This window comes from Furipterus horrens, unplaced genomic scaffold (genome assembly GCF_987537825.1).
Source record: "Furipterus horrens unplaced genomic scaffold, mFurHor1.1.pri manual_scaffold_8, whole genome shotgun sequence".
Taxonomy (NCBI): domain Eukaryota; kingdom Metazoa; phylum Chordata; class Mammalia; order Chiroptera; family Furipteridae; genus Furipterus; species Furipterus horrens.
This window is the reverse complement of record NW_028327178.1, coordinates 16,277,191-16,298,398: the sequence shown is the minus strand read 5'-3', so window position 1 is coordinate 16,298,398 and position 21,208 is coordinate 16,277,191. Positions and strand designations below refer to the sequence as shown.

Below are 21,208 nucleotides of genomic sequence, written 5' to 3'. Positions count from 1 at the left end.
TAGGAAATGCAGAGTATAGAGGAACACATTAAATAATACCATGGTGGTGCAATCAGCCAAGTTCAGAATATGGGAAATTTTACAGGAAAAATGACCCAATTTCTTCCACAAATAAATGGCAAGAAAAAAGAGGAAGAAGAAACCATTAAACTTAAAAAGAGACTTTTACCAAATGCAATGTGTTGTTAATCTCCTCTGGATTCTGATTTAAACAAACCGTCTACATATGAGCTATTTGGGGAATAATTAAGGAAATTTGAACATTGAGCAGTTATTAGATTATACTAATAAATAAGGATGTTATAGCAAATTAGATATTAAGAAACTGATAACTTTCAGGTGAGGATAAAAGTGTAATTAAATTTTTTAAAGAACGTTTTAAATTTTAAATTTTAATTTTCTGACTTGAACAGATAGGCTTCAAAAGTTACGAGTTGATTATCCCTGAATGGCTAGCTCAGTTGGTTAGAGTACTCTGCTGAAACCCCAGTCAGGGTACATACAAGAAGCAACCAGCGGATATGTAAATAAGTGGAACAACAGATTGATGTTTCTCTCTCTCTCTCTCTCTGTCCCTTCCTCTCTCTCTAAAATCAAAAATTAAAAACATTTTTAAAGTTATGAGTTGATCAGAAAAGTTTGAACAGTGACTGAATTTGATTATATTGTCTCTTATGATAATGATATTACGGTTGTATTTTTAAGTTCTTTTATATTTATGTGCTGAACTGCCTACCATCATTATGTAGTGATGAAATTTTTAAAAAGGAAAAATCCTTAAGTTGTTACAGAATTATTTATAAATAAAATGATACTGTATCTGGAATCTGCTTTAAAATAATCCAGGGTTTTGTTGTTGCTTTTAGAGGGGCATGGGTTATTGATAAAAGAAGATGGGCCAGATGTTACTAACTATTGAAGGCGAGTGAAATTATATGTAAAAGTTCACTAAACATTTTCTCAACTTTTGTGTATGTATAAAATATACCATAAAGAAAAATTATAAAAATGAACAAAACATTCTATCCACTATTCTCTAAAGATATTTTAACCTGTAATATTTGATGGACAGGTAGCCATGAACCTGTGGAATGGGCAGATCTATGGAGGTTATTGCCCGGGGGGCGGGGGTACCCCAAGCTGAGTTGTGATCAAGACCTGGCTGTGGAATGATCTACGTCCTTTTGAGCACTTCTTAGCTAAGCAAGTATCAGGACAAAGCTCGAGTTCTTTGTGATATCTGGTGTTTAATACTATGCAAAACCAGTTCCAATGTGACCAAATCCACCTTATTCTTTCCATTAAGTCTCAACCATCCTCCAAAACCCAGCTCAGGTGGTACCTTTTTTAGCTAATCTCATGGTCAGTGATTCCTCTTTTCGCATATTCTTACCCTTCCTTTTGCCTTCCCATTTGTTCCCTCAGTGTTAGCTGATTGTTTCCTGACACAGCTCACCCCAAGTTCAGTGGATGCTCCTAAAACCAGGGGCTATGTCATATTTTAAAAATAACTCTCAGCATCAAACACAGACGCCCCGCGCAGAGAGGACCGGTGGGCGCCACCAAGCCCGGACCTCCGGCGCGTCCTAGAGCGGCCTCGCGCGGACACGACCGGAGGCGCACTTCCGTCCGCTCCCGTCGCCGCCCCGCGGACAGCTGGGCCTCGCCGTGGGCCTGTACCTCCCTCGGCTGTCGCCGTGGGCCCCGGGGAGTGGGTGAGTGAGGCAGGGCCCGCCAGAGGGGTCGGGCCAGGGTCTGCGCCGCCGGACCTCCCCAGCGGCCGCCGTGTAGGCTGGGCCGCGCGGATAGGCGCGCGGGCGCGCGCGCGCTGCCCTGCAACTCGCGGCCCGGGCCCCGCGCACAGCACCCAGGCCCGGGGAGCGCCCGGGAGCGAAGAGGCGCCTCGCGCACCCCCGCAGGCGGGACCCTCCTCTGCCCCGCGCTCCTGCCGCTGCCCACCCATCCTTTCGGGCCTCTGACACAGACTTGGAAGAGGGCCTGGGCTCGCTAGTGGCCGGAGACCTGGTCCCTGGCCCGGACTCTCCGCCTTGGCCGCTTACCCAATCTCTCCAGGCCACGGTTCGTTCTTCCCTAAAATGGAGGGTGTCAGTGTCTGCCCTACCTGCGCCACGGGGATCGCAGGCTGGGCACCCCTGCCTGGAAACTGTTTTCAACCGGGCAGTTCTTAGAGTTATTTGGCTGTGATTGCAGCCAGGACCGAGAGCCGCTGACCTGGAGTGACAGTGTACTGTCGCGTGCTGTCCTCCCGACAGAGGAGCACTTGGGCCAAGGTGGATCGTAGTCTTGAGAAAGCGAGCGACTGTTTTTCTGTCCAAGAAGATAAAGATCAAATCTGGTTTGATTACTTTTAATAACTAGTGCCTAGAATGGTACATGTCACAAAACGTGCACCATTGATTAAATAAGTTAATTTCTGATTACTTCCCGAGCTAGTGGAGGGGTTTTGATTATGTGGTTTGTTGTTATTTGGTTTGCCACTTTTATTATGGAAGCTTTCAAACATACAGGAAAATAAGGTAGTGGACTGAGTTCCTTACTCGTGATCAATCTTGTTTTAACTGTTACCTTCACCGCCCCCCCCGAATTATTTAAAACAAATTTAAATACCATTTCACCTGTTAAATAGTTGTTTATGTTTGTAAAACACTACTCCTTTTTTAAACATAAAGCCATTAGCAGTCTGAGCATTTCATGTTAATTTCTATCCAGTCAGCATTTACATTTCTCCATTTTCCCAATTCTCTCTCTTTTTTTTTTTCCTTCCTAATATCAGTTTCTCCAAATCAGGATCCAAACATCTCTATCCCCTTCCACTTTATTCCCGCCCTCCCCCCCCACTTGTTGAATAAATCAAGTCATCTATTTGTAAAGTTTCCTACATACTGGATTTGGCTTTTCCCCCCCTTGCGGTGTCCTTTAATAAACTGATATTTAGATTACAGCCTTAAAAGATTCAGGTTCTACTTTTTGGCATGAAAACCTGATAGGGTTTCTGTGTCGTTCATATTGTATCACATCAAGAGTGAGATAAGGGGTCTTGTCTGTCTTGTGGTGTTAAGGTTGGTCAATGGGCCTCTTCTGTACAAATTGCACCACAGGGTAACTACATAATTGGCCAGGGGATTACAGAGGATGCCAGCTAATAACTGCAGAAGGACTGAAAGAATAGAACCTTTGGCAACATCTAATGAAATAATGGATTCTGGCAAGGATCATTAGAGCTGTTAACATCAGAAAAAGAGAGACAGCCAAACAGCATGTGCTTCCTGATGGAAGTACCCAATACCACTTATCGAGTATTCTGGGAGGATGGGTCGGGGGCAGAGGTGAAATAAGATGGGCTGTGAGTTAGTTGATAATTAGTGAAGTTCAGTGGTGGGTGTGTAGCAGTACAGTATACTAATCCATACTTTTTTTATGTGTTTGACACTTTTCATAATAAAAAGGTTTTTTAAAACAGATTGACTGGTTGACTAGTGAGCTCGAGTCAGCCTGATCTGTCCATTATAATTCTGTTCTCCATTATCCTTTCACTCGGTGGTTCTCAAATCTGACTGTATATTAGAATCACAGGGGAAGAGGTTTCTTTTCTTTCTTTTTAAAAAAATACTAAACCACATGTCCTGCAGAATTTCCCAATCATTCATAGGTTTTAAAAGCGGATTCTAACATGCTCCAGGATTACGTACCACTGGCCTAGCTAGATCCATTTATTAAGAATTGCAAAGTGATTATATTCTATAATTCCTTCTGTATTTATTAGCTTCTACTATTTTTAATTTTCTTTTTCTTTATTTTCACCTCTCTTGTGAACTGCAATCCAATAAGAAACCTCTGCCGATTAAACTACTTAATTATCAAAGGCCAGTTTGATCTTGGAAGGGAAAATGCAAAGTAACACATGGAAGGACACTAGCAGTAAATGAAAGGCTGTGTGTGAGGTGGAGAGGTATATTGTGTGTGTTTAAGGTGTGTGTAGTGGGATGAGGGCACTGGGAGCTGACTGTATCCCCAGTGGAAAGGAAGATTAGGTGAATTGTATTAATAGCTAGAAAAGCGTGTTCAGCTTTATGACACACTTGTAAAAGTCATCAATATTAATTAAATATAAAATAAAATAAAATAAATGCTTTTTATTGCAACCAAAAAGTATTTCAAAGACTTCAAAGAAAAAATAACCCCCCTTCCCACCATTTTAATCACCTGTGAGATAACCAATATTAACAACACTGTGTGTATCCTCCACACTAGGTTTTCTCTGTCTCATATAAAGGCAGAGAGGGGTTTTGGACATTGTTATACAAATGAGCTCATGACGCAGCAGCCAGCCGTCAGTAACTTTTCTCACTGTCATCCCTCCAGGGCAAGAGTTACAGACCTGACTTAGCTGCAGAATAATTAGCTCGTGGCATGAATGTATAATAAAATATTCAATTGATTTCCTATTGATTTTTTTTCAGATTGCTTCCAAATTTTAGCCACCTTAAAGGTACCACAATAAACATCATTGTACATAGATCCTTTATTTCTGTAGAGTAGACTCCCCCAAATGGGGATGCTGGGCTAGTGTGTTGTTATTAACAGCATCATTATTAATGGTAATATATATTTCCAGATTACTCTCCCAAAATATAACAGCAATTCACACCTCCACCATTAATAACATTTGAGCACCCATTTTCTCTTGTTCTGGTTAGCACTGGCTGTCATTAAAATTTGCCAGTTGCTGTGTAGAAAATGGTGTTCATTTCTTTAATTTGCATTTCCTCTGACTTCTGGAGACTGAGCATGTTTCATGCTTATTGGACATTTTGATTTCTTCTATGCATTTCTTGTATATACCCATTTTTCAGGGTTTTTTTTTTTTTTTTTTTGGTATTTTGAATTCATTTGCATGAATTTGTTTTTAGAGGCATTAACTCTATCATACAGTGCAAACAGCTTTCTCCAGGTGTTTCTTTGGTCCTTTGACTTTGAGAGTCTTGATATATGAAAATTTTTATGCAGTGAAAATGTCTTTTTTTTTTTTAATTTATGGGATTACTGTCTTGCTAATAAAGGCTTTCCCAAACCCCAAATTATATACATATTCTCCTAATATTTTAAAACATTTTATTGGACCTTTTACATTCACATTTCTAAACCATGTGGAATATATTTTTATATCCAATGCAAAGTGAAAATATCGCTTTACTTTTTTCTGAAAAAAAAATAGCCAATTATGTCAGTGCTATTTATTAAATGTCACCCTTTTTACACTTTTGTTATATATTGATTCCCGTAAATACCTAGACTTATTTCTAGACTGTCCCTTCTCTCTCGCCTCTATTTTTATGTCAATATTATTCTCTTAATTATACCCAATTAGTGTAATAAATGTAATATCTAGAAAGGTAAGTCACTGCTTACTGCTTTATATAATTTTCTTGCCCATTCTGAGACACTTATTTTTCCTTCCATTTTTTGGTTGCTTTTTGTTCCAAGATAACTCTCACTGGAAATCTGATAGAATTTGCACTAAGTGCATCTATATTGATTATGAAAAGATGAACATTTCTGTGATATTATTAAGGAACCTAATGTGTATCTGGGTTTTTTAAAGTCTGTTCCTTTCTTGTTGACTTTATTTCTAGTGATTTTATAAGGTAATTTTTTTCTCTTGTGAATGAGATCTTTCCTGTTTCTGTTTTTATCTGGTTATTGCTAGGATTGAGAAAAGTTATTGACAATTTTGCATATTTATCCAGCTCTGTCAGATTTTCTTATCTTAGTATTTTTCCTTAAAATGATTTACTTTTGTTCTCCTCCCAGCCCTCAGTGTGGATAATCTATTCACGTGTTATGTTTGAGTTTATTCTCATTTATTCTATTTGATACATATCTCCCATTACAGAAGTATATCAGAGATAGCAGATGTGCCCAGAAACAGAAAGAGATTCCAAGAGTTGCCAGAAATCTACACATTCAACAGGTTTTTGCTGATCACTTATAATAGCAGAAACCCAAATCCTAACCATCGATGGGCCCTTCCCTTCAGGGGAGTGAGACGTTCACTTGGCATTACTGTAGTGCTGTGGAGCACTGCCGTACAGTATTTATGATCTCAGAACCTCAAATAGAGTGGTTATTGCTGTTTGGTGTTTATTAGAAGGACTTCAAAAGAAGTAATGCTTGGAAAGTCCAGTTCCTGTGTACTCCGTCACCGCTCTTCCTCTATTGTTAACATCTTGCAGTAGTGTGGTGCCTGTTACAGTTGATTAGCCAATATTGAATCCTTATTAATTAAAGCTTACATTAGGATTCAGTCACTCTTTGTGTTGTACACTCTGGGTTCTGACCAATATGAAAGGATGTGTCTGTCTCTCCTGCATCATGCAGAATAGTTTCACTAAACAGTAAGTCTCTCAGCAACCTGTTTTTGGTGATTTTGAACAGTGATGTGAAATAATCCCTAGGTGATTTTTTCCATTTCAGGGTAGAAGATGTCTATGGATGTGACCTTTCTGGGGACAGGCGCAGCATACCCGTCGCCAACCCGGGGTGCCTCTGCTCTGGTCCTTCGGTGTGAGGGCGAGTGCTGGCTCTTTGACTGTGGGGAGGGAACCCAGACGCAGCTTATGAAAAGCCAGCTTAAAGCAGGTTAGTGTGCATTCAGCTGTCTCATTAAGACCACCTCTTGTTCTGTGTCATTTTCTTGGCTTTCCTTGGGCCTTTGTTCTGTGACAGCTCTGGCAGTTTCACCTCACGTCAATGCTAGAATCCTGGCAAGACTCGGAGGCCCTCAGGCATCGGGTACACCCACTGAACTTGACTCATTCGTTTATTTACTTTTCAGTCATCCTGTACTTTTTGAGAGCAAAGATTTACAGAGGCTCAGAGTAGAGGATGGAGTGAGATACACCAGGCATATTAGATGGACACTGCCCAAGCAAAGGGCCAGTATACACATGTATTCCCACCAGGAGATGTAAGTTTCGTGGGAGAATGCAAAGGGCAGCAGAAGGTGTTCCAAGGAGAGAGTCCCTCTTTCCACTGGGTTATCAGGGTGGGCATCTCAGAAGTTGACCTGTGGGTTGTTGAAGGAAGAGAAGGGATTCCTTGGGCTGGGGAAAAGAAGGGCTTTTCATCCAGAGGGAGTGAAGTGAGCAAGGGCACAGTGGCAGGGAGGTGAGGGGCACAGTGATGGAAGGCTTAGGCCGGAGGCGGGCAGACCTGGGTTCCAGTCCGGCTGTGTCTCGGCTTGTGAACTCAGCAGCCCAGCAAACTCAGACTTGACTTTCCTCATCTTGAAAATGGGGATAAAAACTCCACTTACAAGGCATGTTATGAGAGTTATATATAATAATCCCTTCTCTGTGTAGCTGTCTCCTTCTCAGTTAACTCAGCTTACATGCCTTTTCCTCAGAGGCTTTTCCTGAGCCTCTGGGGTTAACTAGTTCCCCCCTGACCCCAGGCATTCTCCAGCTTTGTCCTATTTTTGTTACCTTTTTAGTATCATCAGTATCTAAAATTATGTTATTTAAATAGTTGTTTTTATGTGCACTATCTCCCTGTACTAAGCTCAGTGATCACTGTGTACCTACTAGATACCTAGTAAATATCTGTTTAATAAATGCATGAATAACATGTTCAGCACTTAGTATTGTGCCTCTCTCTTATTAGGTCTTGATAAATGGTGGTAATTGAAGTTATTATTCCTATGACTCAACACAGCGCATGGTATTTGATGACTAAAAGAAAGAGTTCTAGCATCCAAGGATCTCTTGGTCTGTTGGTGGAAACCAGCATGCAAACAGTCATATGTAATATGATAAGTAGAATAATGGAGGTGTTTTCTAAGTCCTTTTGGAGTATGAGAGAGGGGGACACTAACTATATCTATGTGTTCAGAGAAAGCATTCCAGAGATCGCAACAGTTGAGCTAGGATCTAAGAGATGAATAAAAGTTTCTCTGGGGAGAGAGAAGTAGGGCTGGACATTCAAGGAACAGACAACAAAGTGAGCAACCAGTAAGGGAGTTCCTGGACATGTCTGGGGAATACTAAGCCATCCAGAGCATTGAGTACTCGGCTTGGATAGAAGAGGATAAGGATGCAGAAAGTAAGTGACAGCAGACCGATGTCTTCTGTGGTATGCTAAGGTATTTGGACCTTATTATTCTGTTGACAATAAGGAACCATTAAAAGTTTTTAAGCAGGGGTGACATGGTCAGATTTGTGTTTTAGGTCAGAGTTTTCCTATGGTAACTGGATTGGCAGAAAGAGAAAAGCATCAGGGAGACAAGTTACAAGGCAGCCGCATTCATCGGAAAGAAGAGAGAGGATGAGGACATTGAAGCAGAAAGTGGGCACAGGGATGAAGAAGAGAGTCTCAATCTGAGAGATACTTGCAGAGCCAACAGGGGGTGGTGACTGATTGAATGTCTAGGGTGGAAAGAAGAAGAAGTGAAGAATTATTACAAGTTACAGATGGTTATGTCCCAGACCTGGGAGCCATGAAAAGAGCAATTGGAGGAATGAACTAATGAACTTGGGACATGTGGCCTTGAGGTGCACACAGTTCAGCCCTAAGTATATACCTCTTGTGCTGAAACTCTGAGGTGAGGGCAGGTCCTATGCTTTATGTCCGTTGGGTCACACAGGTGTTCATTTGTGAGAACTCTCAGGGTAGGCACAGACCAGATGAGGCTGTGATATTTAACTGTTTGGAGAGTAGGGTTTGAGCTGTCGGGGTGATTAAAATAGAAACAAGAAGCTGTTAAGTTTGGGTACTAGAGGTTTGGGTATGGGGATAAGTCTTTTTATTTAATACTGTTATCAGTTATCTAATCCTGCAAAACAGACATGAATTTAGTGTCCTATTTGCATTTATTATCGTATCATTTCTGTGGGTTAGGGAGTTCAGGCCCGGTTTATCTGGTTTTTCAGGTTCAGGGTCTCACTAAACTGTAATCTCGTCATTGGCTGGGGCTGAGGTCTCATCAGAGGCTTAAGTGGGGAAGAATCTGACTCAGAGCTCATGCAGGTTGTTAGCAGAATCCTCACAATTATGGGACTGAGGCTGCCCTCAGCTCCTAGGGGCCTCCTGGTCATGTGGTTTTCTGCTTCTTGGCTTGGAGTAGTACCAGCAAGGGAGAAAGAAACCCAAGAAGAAGTCTTCTGGCAAGATGGAGCCTTAAAACATCACATAATCACATTGCATCTCTATGCCACGTTTTACTGGTTAGAAGCCAATCACAAGTCTCACCCACAATCAGGGGGAGGGAGGGAATTATAGAAGGATGTGAACACCAGGAAGTTATTGGTGTCTCTCAATAATCCAATATGGGCCTATCATTATTTGATTAATTAAAACCCTTTTCAGCTTGTACTACCTCCTACGATAATAATATTTTATGAGTTTCATAAGAAAGTACTTTGTATTTATCCATACTTCTTTCAAACTTCCATGATCCTAATATATAAGCATCTGATAAGTACAGGTTTGTCATGTCTATTTCTGTCATAATTTTGAAGACTGAGCTTAGCTTTCCTTTTTTTCCCTTAAAAATAATTATAAAGAGTATACATGCTCATTGTAAAAATTCAAACAAAGCAGAAAAGTATAAATAAGAAAAGCCTAAGTCCATGTCTCACAGGTACGATTTCTGTACACATAGATAATGGGAGCAGTAGTTGTATTTGTGCGTGTGTGTGTGTGTAATTTTACATAAATGGAAACACTACACTTTGTGTGATCTGCTTTTTTTTCAACGACACAACATATACAAAGACTGTCCTGCAGACATTTTTCTAGGACAGTAAATATAACTGCCATCATCACTTAGAGGATGCTTAGTATTCCACTCCTTCAAAGATGACATATTTCCCCTGTTCTTTCCTGTTCTCAAGTGAAAGGAACTCATGCATTTTTCTTTCCTCATTTGATAGCTTCCTCTTACTGTTGATAATTGTGCTTGCCATTTCTTCTCCCTCTGAAATCAAGTTTCTTGAAAAATGAAATGTTTGCTTTCCCTGAAACTGTGATTACTGTGGGAAGCAATTTCTTACTTACTCGATTTGTCTCACTTACTTGCTCCACAGATGTTTTGGTGTTCAGTTTGGCTCTGCTGTGCAGTAGGCAGGGGAGGGCCCAGAGCGCCTGACCTGGCACTTTTGAGGTCAGCGTGAGATCAGGGCTCAACAGCTGGTGTAGTTCTTTTGTCTGCAGAGGCCTCAGGTCACACTTGTAAGTGCTTTGGCAGCGTGGACAGCAGGAAGAGAAAATGCAAGGGTTCTAGAAGTAAAAAAACAGCAAAACAAGGACTGAAAAGAGAAAATAAGAAGGAGCATATGGAGGAAACTTCTAGAATGCCTCCTGGGGATTCTTCAGGTCCAAAATGAGCCTCTGCCCAATTATTGTTCTCTGTCACGGGTCCTGGGCTTGGAAGACTCACTTGGAGAACATTTTTGCCTTGATATCGCAGGACAAATCGCATTACAGTAAACTACTCCTGGTCTTTTATGGTATCAGTAAACTGTTTTGTTCTTTAATGGTAGCAGATGTTTGAAATAGGTGTGCCGTGAGCTTGGATCAGAAACTGTTATACTAAACATGGGTCATTGTGATTGTTTCATTCATTCATTCATTTATTTATTTATTTATTTATTTATTTATTTTGTGATTCTTACCTTTAAAATGCCTTGTGGTCCATCTCAAAAAAATGCTGATGCGGCATCCTGCCACATACCAGCAGTAAATTCAGTTTACCATCAAGTAGATCAAGTTTCGACCTAACCCAGTATGCACTGAAAAGCTGCTGTGCTCAGAGTGTAGGGAAGGGATGGGCCCGTGTCCTTCACATAACACCGCAGGGGATCTGCCCTCCGAGCTGCCTTCTAGTGTCTGCTGCCCACCTCCTTTGCTCTCGGTTCTTCACCCACGTGCTCTGACCTCCCTTTCTCCCTCTTCTCTTGCCTCTCCCTCTCATCATCTTCCTTTTTCTCCTCCCTGGTCAACCTCATTCAGACATGCAGGCTCTGACTTGGTTAGTTAATCTCTGTCCAGCGTAGAGATTCCTTAAATGGCAGTTTTGGCCTCAGGCACTGGTCCAGTCCTTTTGGAGCCAAGGAAACTTGTTTTGCTGGAAATACATATTTGCTATTCTCGGAGGGAGCAGTAGGGGGCAGTGTAACTATCAGATGCTTTTGACACTTGAGGCCTATCTAGTTACTTAAGTGAATTATTTTGATTCACTTCCTTATTGCAACTTTTTCTTTCTTTTTTTCTGTTTTCTTTTTGCTAAGAGGGTATATAGGAAAATACTCTGAAAACTGTAACGCTATGTAACTTGAAAATGTTTTATGAAAAAGTTGTCTTATTAAATAAAGCAGTAAAATAAAGCCTGCCTTTCTTACTTCTGGAATCATGTAGAAAAACATTAAAAAATAAGTTTATGGTGGTAAGTAAAGCTCTAAATTAATTTTACTGCTTTTTATGTAAGTTGTTATGTATATTTCCAGGAACTTTGTATGGATCTTTATTTCTGAAAAATCCCCAATTTTATTTTTCTCCCTCAATTGAAAGGGAGAATTACCAAGATCTTCATCACGCATCTCCATGGAGACCATTTCTTTGGCCTTCCTGGCCTTCTCTGCACAATCAGCCTTCAGAGCGGCTCCACAGTCACCAGACAGCCCATTGAAATCTACGGCCCTGCAGGGCTTCGGGACTTCATCTGGCGAACCATGGAACTCTCTCACACGGAGTTGGTCTTCCCTTACGTGGTCCACGAGCTGGTGCCTACAGCGGATCAGTGTCCTGCAGAAGAACTGAAAGAATTTGCACCCGTGGGTAGCACAGACGGTTCTCCCAAAGAGGGACAAGGAAGAACTATCCTGTTAGACTCAGAAGAAAACTCATACCTTCTGGTCAATGATGAACAGTTTGTTGTAAAAGCGTTTCGCCTCTTCCATCGAATCCCCTCCTTTGGGTTTTCAGTCGTGGAGAAGAAGCGCCCAGGTAAACTCAATGCACAGAAACTGAAAGACCTCGGTAAGTGATTTTTTCTCTTCTCACCAATCAAGCTGTTGTTACCTGAAGCTGTTAGAAGTGTCATAAGTAACCTTCCTATCCTGTCTCCCAGGCCGAAAACTGACGTTTTCTCCACTTCTTTCCTTTGCCCAAAGTTTGCTTATGAAGGGAAATTCCTGGGACCAAAAGTGCTGTTCAGAGCAAAACCCAAGCATACATTTGAAGCCTGCTCTCTTCAGCTCCCCGGATGCACGTTCTTAGTCTGTCTTACCTTCAGCTTACACGTCTTGCTTGGCCGGGTGGTTGTTGTTGTTTTACGTCTAGGCTTTTATTTTTTCATGTCTTCATCCTGAAATATGTTTTTAGTGATATCTTTAGCCTGAGAATTTTTGCCGTATTGTAATCTGGGAACTGCAACCAATTACTTTCAGGGCTTTCCTTCTCTACCTTAAGTTAATTTGGTGTCCAGAATACTTCACCTCAACCATTTACATACCTGGGTTCACCACAGGAGGAAGCAAACACACAGAGGTGGGCCTGGGGCCCACCTGAGGCTTCATACCTCCTCCATGCTAGGCCTTCATGCATGAGGGGTCTTCAGCATGTCTCTGGAAGCAGTGTCCAGGTCTGTTGTGCCTCTAGCATCACCACCTTCCCTGGCATGGTCAGTGCAGAGCCTATAAAAAGCATGATGGTATCTTTTTTATGTTTGTTTCTTGATTTACTCAATGTCTTCCTCCTTTTCCAACTAAAGCAAAATGCAAAAAATGGAGGAAAAGTAGCACAGGCCAAACATAGTTTTGTTATCAAAAAATCTTTTGGAGTCCTGGCTGGTGTGGCTCAGTGGATTGAGTGCCAACCTGCAAACCAAAGGGTAACTGGTTCAGTTCCTGGTCAGAGCACATGCCTGGGTTGCAGGCCAGGTCCCCCTGGTTGGGGGCCTGCAAGAGGCAACCACACATTGATGTTTCTCTCCCTCTCTTTTTCCCTCCCTTCCCATCTCTCTAAATAAATGGAAAATAAATAAATGGAATCTTAAAAAGAAAAAGAAAAGAAATGTAAAGTTTAAAAAGAATAGTAAATAACATCTTTTAATAATAAAAATAAAAACCTGTGGAAATATTCTTATATTGGAAAACTTTAAACATGATCTATGTTGGAATTAGTAAGCACTTTCTCTTTGTTTGTAGGTATTGTCCAGAGTGATAATCAGGTACTATTCTAGATTAATATGCGATTTAAGCCCAGTTTGGTAAATGTGTTACCGCACCAATGCATGAAGATTGATTATGTATGATTGCCTGAAACTCTCCTTGACCTTGTGATCAAACAATCCTCTCTAACAATTTTTTTACGTTATTCAGTTTGTAGGTCCCTTGTCATTATTTAAGTGGACTCTTAAATTTTGCCTAAAGATGAGCTTATTAAGTAAAGCACTTCCAGAAACTTATTACGTGCACAGCAGAGCAGCAAGGCTGCTCTCCAGACTGTAATAAGGCTGTTGTGGGACTTAAGAGCTTGAAACTTATCTGACACATGTGCTTGGGAGGTGTGTTAAGTGCTGCAGCATTGCCAACACAGAACTTTTAACAATTTATAAATATTCCAGTTTTCCACAAATAGTAAAATATTTATGAAAATTATGAGAAGAATTAGATGCCTTTTCCATTTGCTATGTGCTGTGCTGTTAAAACCGACTCTCTTAACAAGTCATAAATTCCATTCCCATGATGTGATGTTATCTGCCTCCACCATCAGGTGTTCCGCCAGGTCCTGCCTATGGGAAGCTGAAAAATGGCATTTCTGTTGTTCTGGAAAACGGAGTTACAATTTCTCCCCAAGATGTCTTGAAAAAGCCTATTGTTGGAAGGAAAATCTGCATTCTGGGGGACTGTTCTGGGGTTGTGGGCGACGGAGGAGTGAAGCTGTGCTCTGAGGCTGACCTGCTGATCCACGAGGCCACGCTGGAGGACGCCCAGATGGACAAGGCGAAGGAGCACGGCCACAGCACGCCGCGGATGGCGGCGGCGTTCGCAAAGCGGTGCCGAGCCAAGAGGCTCGTGCTGACGCACTTCAGTCAGAGGTACAAGCCAGTGGCCTTGGCCCGAGAAGGAGAAACAGATGGGATTATAGAACTGAAAAAGCAGGCTGAGTCCGTGTTAGATTTCCAAGAGGTGACTCTAGCAGAAGATTTTATGGTGATTGGCATTCCCATCAAGAAATGAAGCGAGCGTCCCCAAATGCATACTGACACTGACGTGTCTTTGGCTATGTTGCTGAACCAGCAGTCAAGTTTATTGTTGTTGTTGTTTTAGTCTAAAATTATTTGGGTCCCAATAATCCTAAAAAGGATGATGGACCTTCATTGCTGAACTGACTCAGCAGTGAAGGGGGAGCAAGCCTTTTGATAATAAATCATTTTAAAAAGAAAAAAGCTGGCATCCTTTTTAAAATCCATATTTGACACAATGATAGACTACTCAGGTATACTTGTACTTCGTGTTCTGTGGCTGCTGCCTCAGATGTACCCCATGCAATCCTGGGCTTAGCTTCTGTCCAGCTTTATTGCTCTTATTGGCAAAGTACGCAGGGCTTGGCCCTCTTGGCTGAAAATGGTATTTTGGCAGTTTGTGTTGAATCTGTTATTAACAGAGTAGAGAGAAGTGTAATGAGACATTGGACATGCACGACTGAAGCCAGCATATTAAATCTGAGTTCTTTGCTGGAATACTGACTTCAGGGTCAGGCTAGGTGTTTATCCTTTAATTAATGTGTCATTGAACCTTCTGGTTTGCTCTAAACCTGTGGTTCTCAGCTGAGGGTGTTCTACTCCCATAGATGGAGATTTGAAATTGTGGGGATTGCTCACTTGGGCAGCATGTTTACTAAAATTGGATTAGTACAGAGATTAGTGTGGCCCCTGCACAAGAGTGACATGCAAATTCATGAAGTGGTCCATATTTTTTAAAAATGGAGAAAAAAAAAAAGAAATTGTGGGTATGTTGCCTGCCAAAATGACTGGAAGTTGGGGGAGAGTACTACTGGTATTTAGTTAGTCCCTAGGAGCCAGGGATGCTAGATACCGTAAAGTCTGGGTCAGCCTTGTACTACAATGAAGAATTTTCTCACCCCAAAATACAAATGGCAGGCCTGTTGAGATACATAACAAATTAAAACATATCCTCCCAATGTGGATATACTTTATCAAAATTTATGACATAATGAGTTGAACTACTAGGTAAATCAAATTCTACAACAAATCCTGAAGAACTACGTAAGTGAATATGTTGGAACTGGAATCTCACATGGATTGGCAAGTTTTAAAGGAAGAGTGAAAAGATTATCTTATGATTGATATCAAATATTATTTGATAGAAATGAGCCATAAGCTGGAGTTTATGAGTTGGGAGGTAAATAAATGATATCTATTCAACTGAGTTTAATTTACATGTTCCTATTAATAGTTCTTTGAGCACAGCTTTAAGGAATGTTCTTTCTAGAGTAGCTTTTCCTTCTGATCTGCCTCTGCCTCCCTTCTGCCATTGGGTATCTCTGACTCATCTGCCACACAATATTTCTCAAAATGTGTTCCATGGAAAGATAGTCTCAAGTACTAATTCATTCTAAAGGGTTCCCTAATCAAATCAGTTTGGGAAACCTTTTGTGCTGTGTGTTCCTGTGAGAGTGTCCTAGTGCCCATTGATAAATATATTAAAAGGAGTACTGCCTGAATGGTCACAAACCAGTCTTTGGTGCCAGACAGACCTTATTTCAGGGTCCCATTGTGTACCTTATGGTACCTGTGTGGTCTGGAGCAGATCACTTACTCTCTGAGCTTCCGCTTGCTCATCTCTAAAATGGGACAAATAGAAAATAAAGAACTAAAGTGGGAAAAATAATACCTACCTCATAGGGTCGTTGTGAAGAGTAAATAAGACTGTGCGAAAGGAGCAGCACACATTGACTAAAGGTGTTGAGAAGTCTTACAGTACAGAGGCCTGCCACCTCTCCTGACCCCCTTCTCAGCCCCATGTCACCATATACTATCTGTTACCATCTCAAGAACCTGGAGCGTTTGACAGTACATACTTAGAAGTATTGCCGTGGTGTATACTGTTACATTCCTTTGGGTCCTGGGGCTTCTCTAATAAAAAGTTCTGACTCCTGGATGGTTCTGGAGTCCCCTGAGTAGTGATAATCAGGATGGGTCGTTATTCAAGACCTCAGTCGTTCTGAACCGGTCTTCAGAAGGTCTGATCCTGCCCTTACTCTAGGCGGTCAGCCTGCCAAAGTAACCAAAGTTTTACCAGACTTAAGGTGTAGCTTGGTTTCTGAACTCGATTCAAACAAGCATTTATTAGACACTTACTGTGTGACTGAATCTGTACAACAGGGAATGAATGGCTAATACTAGGACTCTACTGCATGCTCTTGAGGTTAAAGGCTATATCTTAGTCACCTCTACATTCTTAGAAATACCCACCCATAGTAAGCACTCAGAAATGTTTATTGAATGAATCGAGGTCTTGATATCATGATTGTGCAGACCTTAGGACTTAAAGCTTAGGACCTGGGCCTAGTGCATTTTGTTACTGTATTTGTCAAAAAAAATTTAATTACCTGGTTTGGTGGTGCCCCATTTACTGAGTACCAACTAAGTGCCAGGCTTTACTGTGTTGGAGGTAGGTAAATGAAGATAAGACAAAATTCTAGGCTCACGGTCTCGGCAGAAGAGACAGGTAAGTAAATAACAGTAAATATACAGTTCCTGCAGAAGTTCTATTCGTGTAGCCTGGTGCTCAGTTTTGCTGTTCTGAGCATGTTTGGGAGCTTATTTGAGCTGTGCTCTTGGAATCAAGCTCCATTAATGTACGTGGGCTAAGCCCCCAGAGACCACGGGAACTTGGGAATGAATTGATCTGTTGGATCAAGTGTAGGGCATCCATAATTGAGAATTTTTTCTTGGACTCTTCTGGCCTAGAATTTGTTCTTAATGGTAGGTTAAACTCTAAGAACTTGTGGAGCTAGGATTAAGAATGAAGCTTATATTGAACTTCCCAGAGCCTATAATCTGTTTATGGTTGTATGACACTAAGAGAGGATTAGAATATGTATTATGCTGAAATTTATTCCATCACTGAATCCTCTTTTGCCAAGGAGCATCTTGGAACACTGAGAAGTTCTGTTCCTTAATACTTCTCAAAATTATTATATTTCTATTTATTGAGGTAATGAATTTCAAATCTACACTTAGTAGAGTATTTTCTTTGTCATAAACTGACTTTTAATGGTCAGGAATCCACAAGTACTTGCTTATATTAGATTTTTTAAAAATATGCCCTTTCCAGTTCTCAAAAGGTGTTTATACTCACCTCAATAGACCCAAAACAGGTTCTGTTTTCTCATACTCATGCCTCATTAAGATACTTTTAATGAGCTTTTAATCATAAAAGTAGCATATGCTCAGTAGAAAATTTTTTTTTAAAGATTCAAAAAGGAAGACAATTACTCATAATTCCACCACCCAGAGAACTACTACTTCTGATCCAGTGGTCCTCAAACTGAAATGGATGTCAGTATTACTCTAAGTAGTTTATAGGTGGACAAGGATGTATAAGTAGAAAGAGATCTCCCCTAGTTTCTAGCTCCTGCTCTGCAGCAGCGTGAGAGAGGTCTGTTGCGTTACTCTATCAATAGATGATCTGGAGTATCATCAATTAATGAGCTTTCATACATGTCTCTTCTAAGACATTTGTCTTATAAAGACTATTTTTGCCTCCTAGGACAAGTAACTTTATTATGTCTTTCAGCTATGACTGTGTTGAATATTCTTAGGCCAGATTAAAAATTTAGTAGTTTTTATTTAAAGGGGTAAAAATTCTTACTGCTACAAATATATTCATGACAGATGTACAGTGAAAGGTAATTTTGTCTTCATAAAGGTATAAATTTATAGTGAAATGTACTGGTTCTGACCTTATGGATTGATGGATTTTTTCAGGTAATGAATGAGTCAGAGTGTATTTTTTTTCTTATATAGGAAGAATAAAAAGGAAATGCTGGTAATGCTTCAAATGTTTGCTCTTGGCAGGGTAAGAACAGAATTAAGGGAGAGGTGGGGCAGGACCTGGGGTAAGATCAAGAAATTCTTTTCTTCCATAGTAAGAAGTAAACAATATTTAAAACTGAAAAATGAATAGCACTTTAAGCATATTACGTTAAGGGGGGTGGGTAATAAATACCAGATGAATAGTTAAGAGTGGAGGAAGGGATTCTTAGTGAGAGGGATATGAGGACTTTTTTATAAACCTGATAGTACCGGCACCATTCGATGTTATGAACTACTTATGTGTGTTTATATTAGCGTAAAAATTACAACACACACACACACACACACACACACACACATACGTAAGACACTGCTACTCTAATAATCATCTTAATTGCTGGTGTCCAGTTTTTTCAAAAGGTAAAAGCTGAGCCTAGCGCCCACCCCCACCTCCCCTTGAAGCTGTTTAACGGCCTGGCCTTACCCAGCCTTTCCAGCCTAATCTTCCCGCACAGTGCCACTGCTTTCTGCAGCCCCAGCCGCGTGGGCCTCCTCTTAGGCTTTCGTCAGAGGTTTCTGTTGATGGAGTCTTGGCATGGACGGCTCCCTTTGCTCCCCGAAGTTAGCCCTCACCGGGCCCTGTGGTCACAGCTCTGCAGTCCTATCCTTGTGGAAGCCCTCCCGGACTTGCCCTCTAGGTGGGATATTCTCCTCACAGTACCTGCGGCCTGCCTTCCTGGTGCTTGTCATTTTATGTTTTCATTTTGCTTGTGTGATTATTTGATTTCTCTTTCTCTTTCCCACTTGAACTGTAAGCTTCACAAGAACAGAACTATCTTATTTGGTTTCCCTTGGTGCCGTAGCTCCTAGCTCAGTGCGTGGCAGATACTAGGCACTCAGTAAGTAGTGGTGACTGGCTCAATTTTCCTTGACATCCTTCATTAAGATACAATACCTCGTTCTCCTAGGGATTTTTTTCCCTATTAATATTAAAAACAAACAAAAATCCCCACCCTCTGAACAAAAACTGGGGAGAAGGAGATTGGTTATCTGTGACCTTAATGAGGCAAAGTCTTATAAATACTAATTCTAAAGCTTAACTTGGTGTCCTAAGATCTGAGGACAGTTACCTAGAATCGGGGAAAGAGCTGGAAAAGGAGTTTATCTGCCTCAGAAACGGGGATGTTGGCTTTGGCTGTGCATGGGGACATCAGAGCCAAAGTATGGCCAAGCCCCGTGCAGGAGGCTGGAGCCCCATACGGGGTAGGGGAATGGCGGGAGAATCTGATACTGATTTTATGGTGGCTACACTGTTTTTGAAGTAAATCCCTCTATTTCCCCCAAACTGTCTTTGAGGTCAGCTGGACTCACAGCATTTGGGGAGCCCTTCCCAACCCTGAATACCACCAAACAAGAACAAGTGCTCAATTCCCTGACTGGGTGGACCTGGGAAGAGGGTCAGCAGGAGTACGAGTGCGTGAGACAGTTTATAACTCAGTGCTCGGGAGCTGGAGTCAGAGGCGACCACGAGACTTAAGTCTCCCAGGAATTTTTAGAAAAAGGAAAGGAGGGCATTTATCTTTAAGTAACCCACAGAATGGGGGGATTGGGGAGAAGGCTTAAGCCACTTTCATATGTATCTTAAAGGACAGAGTAGCTCCAGATGACATGTGGACACAGATATTTCTGTGTCCTTGAGGACATATTCCAAGGATTTAAAAGCTGTCATATCCAGGATAACAAGGAAGTTGAGGAAAGTACTTACGTTTATCCAAAGGAAAAAAGAAAATTTCCACTCCTAAATAAAGCTAGCAGAGAAACACTGTTGCTCAGATGTCAGCATGCTAATTATATACCCAGCAGACTTGGCAGGTACAGAGATTAAATTCGCCCACAAAAAAAGTAAAAGGGGAAAGGCGAGGAATCAAGTTTCCCAGCTAATAAATCCCTCTGTAACTTCCAGAAAGTGTTCAGGCAGTCTCAAGCAGAGAGCTAAGCAACATTTAATTCAGTGCCACCAAAATGAAACCGAGGTTATTTTGTCTACATTATTGTGCCTTCCAGAGATCATAGGCTTGTCCATATGAGACCACATCTCTGTCAGACATCCTGGACTGGAGTTGACCTTGCAGACATACCCATGTCTGGGTAAGCAAACCAAACACTGATCCTCACTGGCTTACCAAGGGCCCTGCCACAGAACACCTTCATCCAGCCAGTGGGTACTGGGACACGATCGATTTCCTCCCCCAAACGCCTTTACTGGAAGGCAGGATAAGCTACTGCAGTGGTCTTCTCCCGTGGGGAGAAGCAAACTGCATACTTTCATATGCAGTATTTCCTAAAATTGATCTTCCTGAGAATGAGTATAGTCAAAGTGGCTTGCTGGTTCCATTGCACAATGCTCCAGGATGACAAACATGTGGGATACCAAGGAAGGGGATAATTGAAATATTGGCATTGGGGTTGGAATATGAACGATTAGATAAATTCTTTTGCAAGTTGTGTAGTCTCCAATTTGTTGCTTTGAACAAAATTGAAGGAGGATCTAATCAAATCCAAATCGAGGAGTATCTCATCTGTCCAATGACAGATCTTTTTCAAATCTTTATTGAGATATAATTCACATACCAAACAATTCAATGGGTTTTCACATTTTCACAGAGTTGGGCAATCATCACTACTCTTAATTTTAGAATATTTTCATTACTCCCCCCAAAGAAACCCCTTGGGCTATCACTCCCACTTTCCTCCCAAGCTCCCCAGCCCTGAGCTGTTTTCTACCACTGATCTACTTTCACCACCAATTTACTTTCTGTCTCTATATATTTGTCTCTTCTGGGTATTTCATATAAATTGAATCATACAATATCCACATATTGTGACTTCCTTCTCTCACTTCCCATAATGTTTTTAAGATGTATCCAAGTTGTACCTAATACTAGTATTTCATTCCTTTTTATAGCCAAATATTCCATTGTATGGATATACCATGTTTTATTTATCTATTCATCTGTCAGTCCAATGATAGATTATTTACAATATACCTGTATTAAGAATGAAAAAGGAGAGATTGCTACATATCTTATAAATACTAATAAGTTTAAAAGAGGATACTATAAGTAA

The 21,208-nt window shown here is 41.1% G+C and overlaps 1 protein-coding gene and 1 non-coding gene across 3 annotated transcripts; both read left to right on the top strand.

Moving 5' to 3' along the window:
• Positions 1-1,608: 1,608 nt before the first annotated feature.
• Positions 1,609-14,461, top strand: ELAC1 (elaC ribonuclease Z 1). Of its 2 annotated transcripts, none has more exons than XM_090285491.1 (4): positions 1,609-1,715; positions 6,496-6,660; positions 11,587-12,054; positions 13,792-14,461. In XM_090285491.1, exons 2-4 carry the CDS (start codon positions 6,504-6,506, stop codon positions 14,256-14,258), a joined length of 1,092 nt encoding a protein of 363 aa, XP_090141617.1. In that variant the 5' UTR covers positions 1,609-1,715; positions 6,496-6,503; the 3' UTR covers positions 14,259-14,461. The 2 variants fall into 2 exon arrangements, with proteins under 2 accessions (XP_090141617.1, XP_090141615.1); XM_090285489.1 differs by lacking the exon at positions 1,609-1,715 and adding an exon at positions 5,952-5,992.
• A 433-nt stretch (positions 14,462-14,894) lies between these two features.
• LOC150002550 (U6 spliceosomal RNA) lies at positions 14,895-14,998 on the top strand. The gene has a single exon (XR_016512837.1). It is a non-coding gene; the product is annotated as a U6 spliceosomal RNA (small nuclear RNA).
• Positions 14,999-21,208: the final 6,210 nt, after the last annotated feature.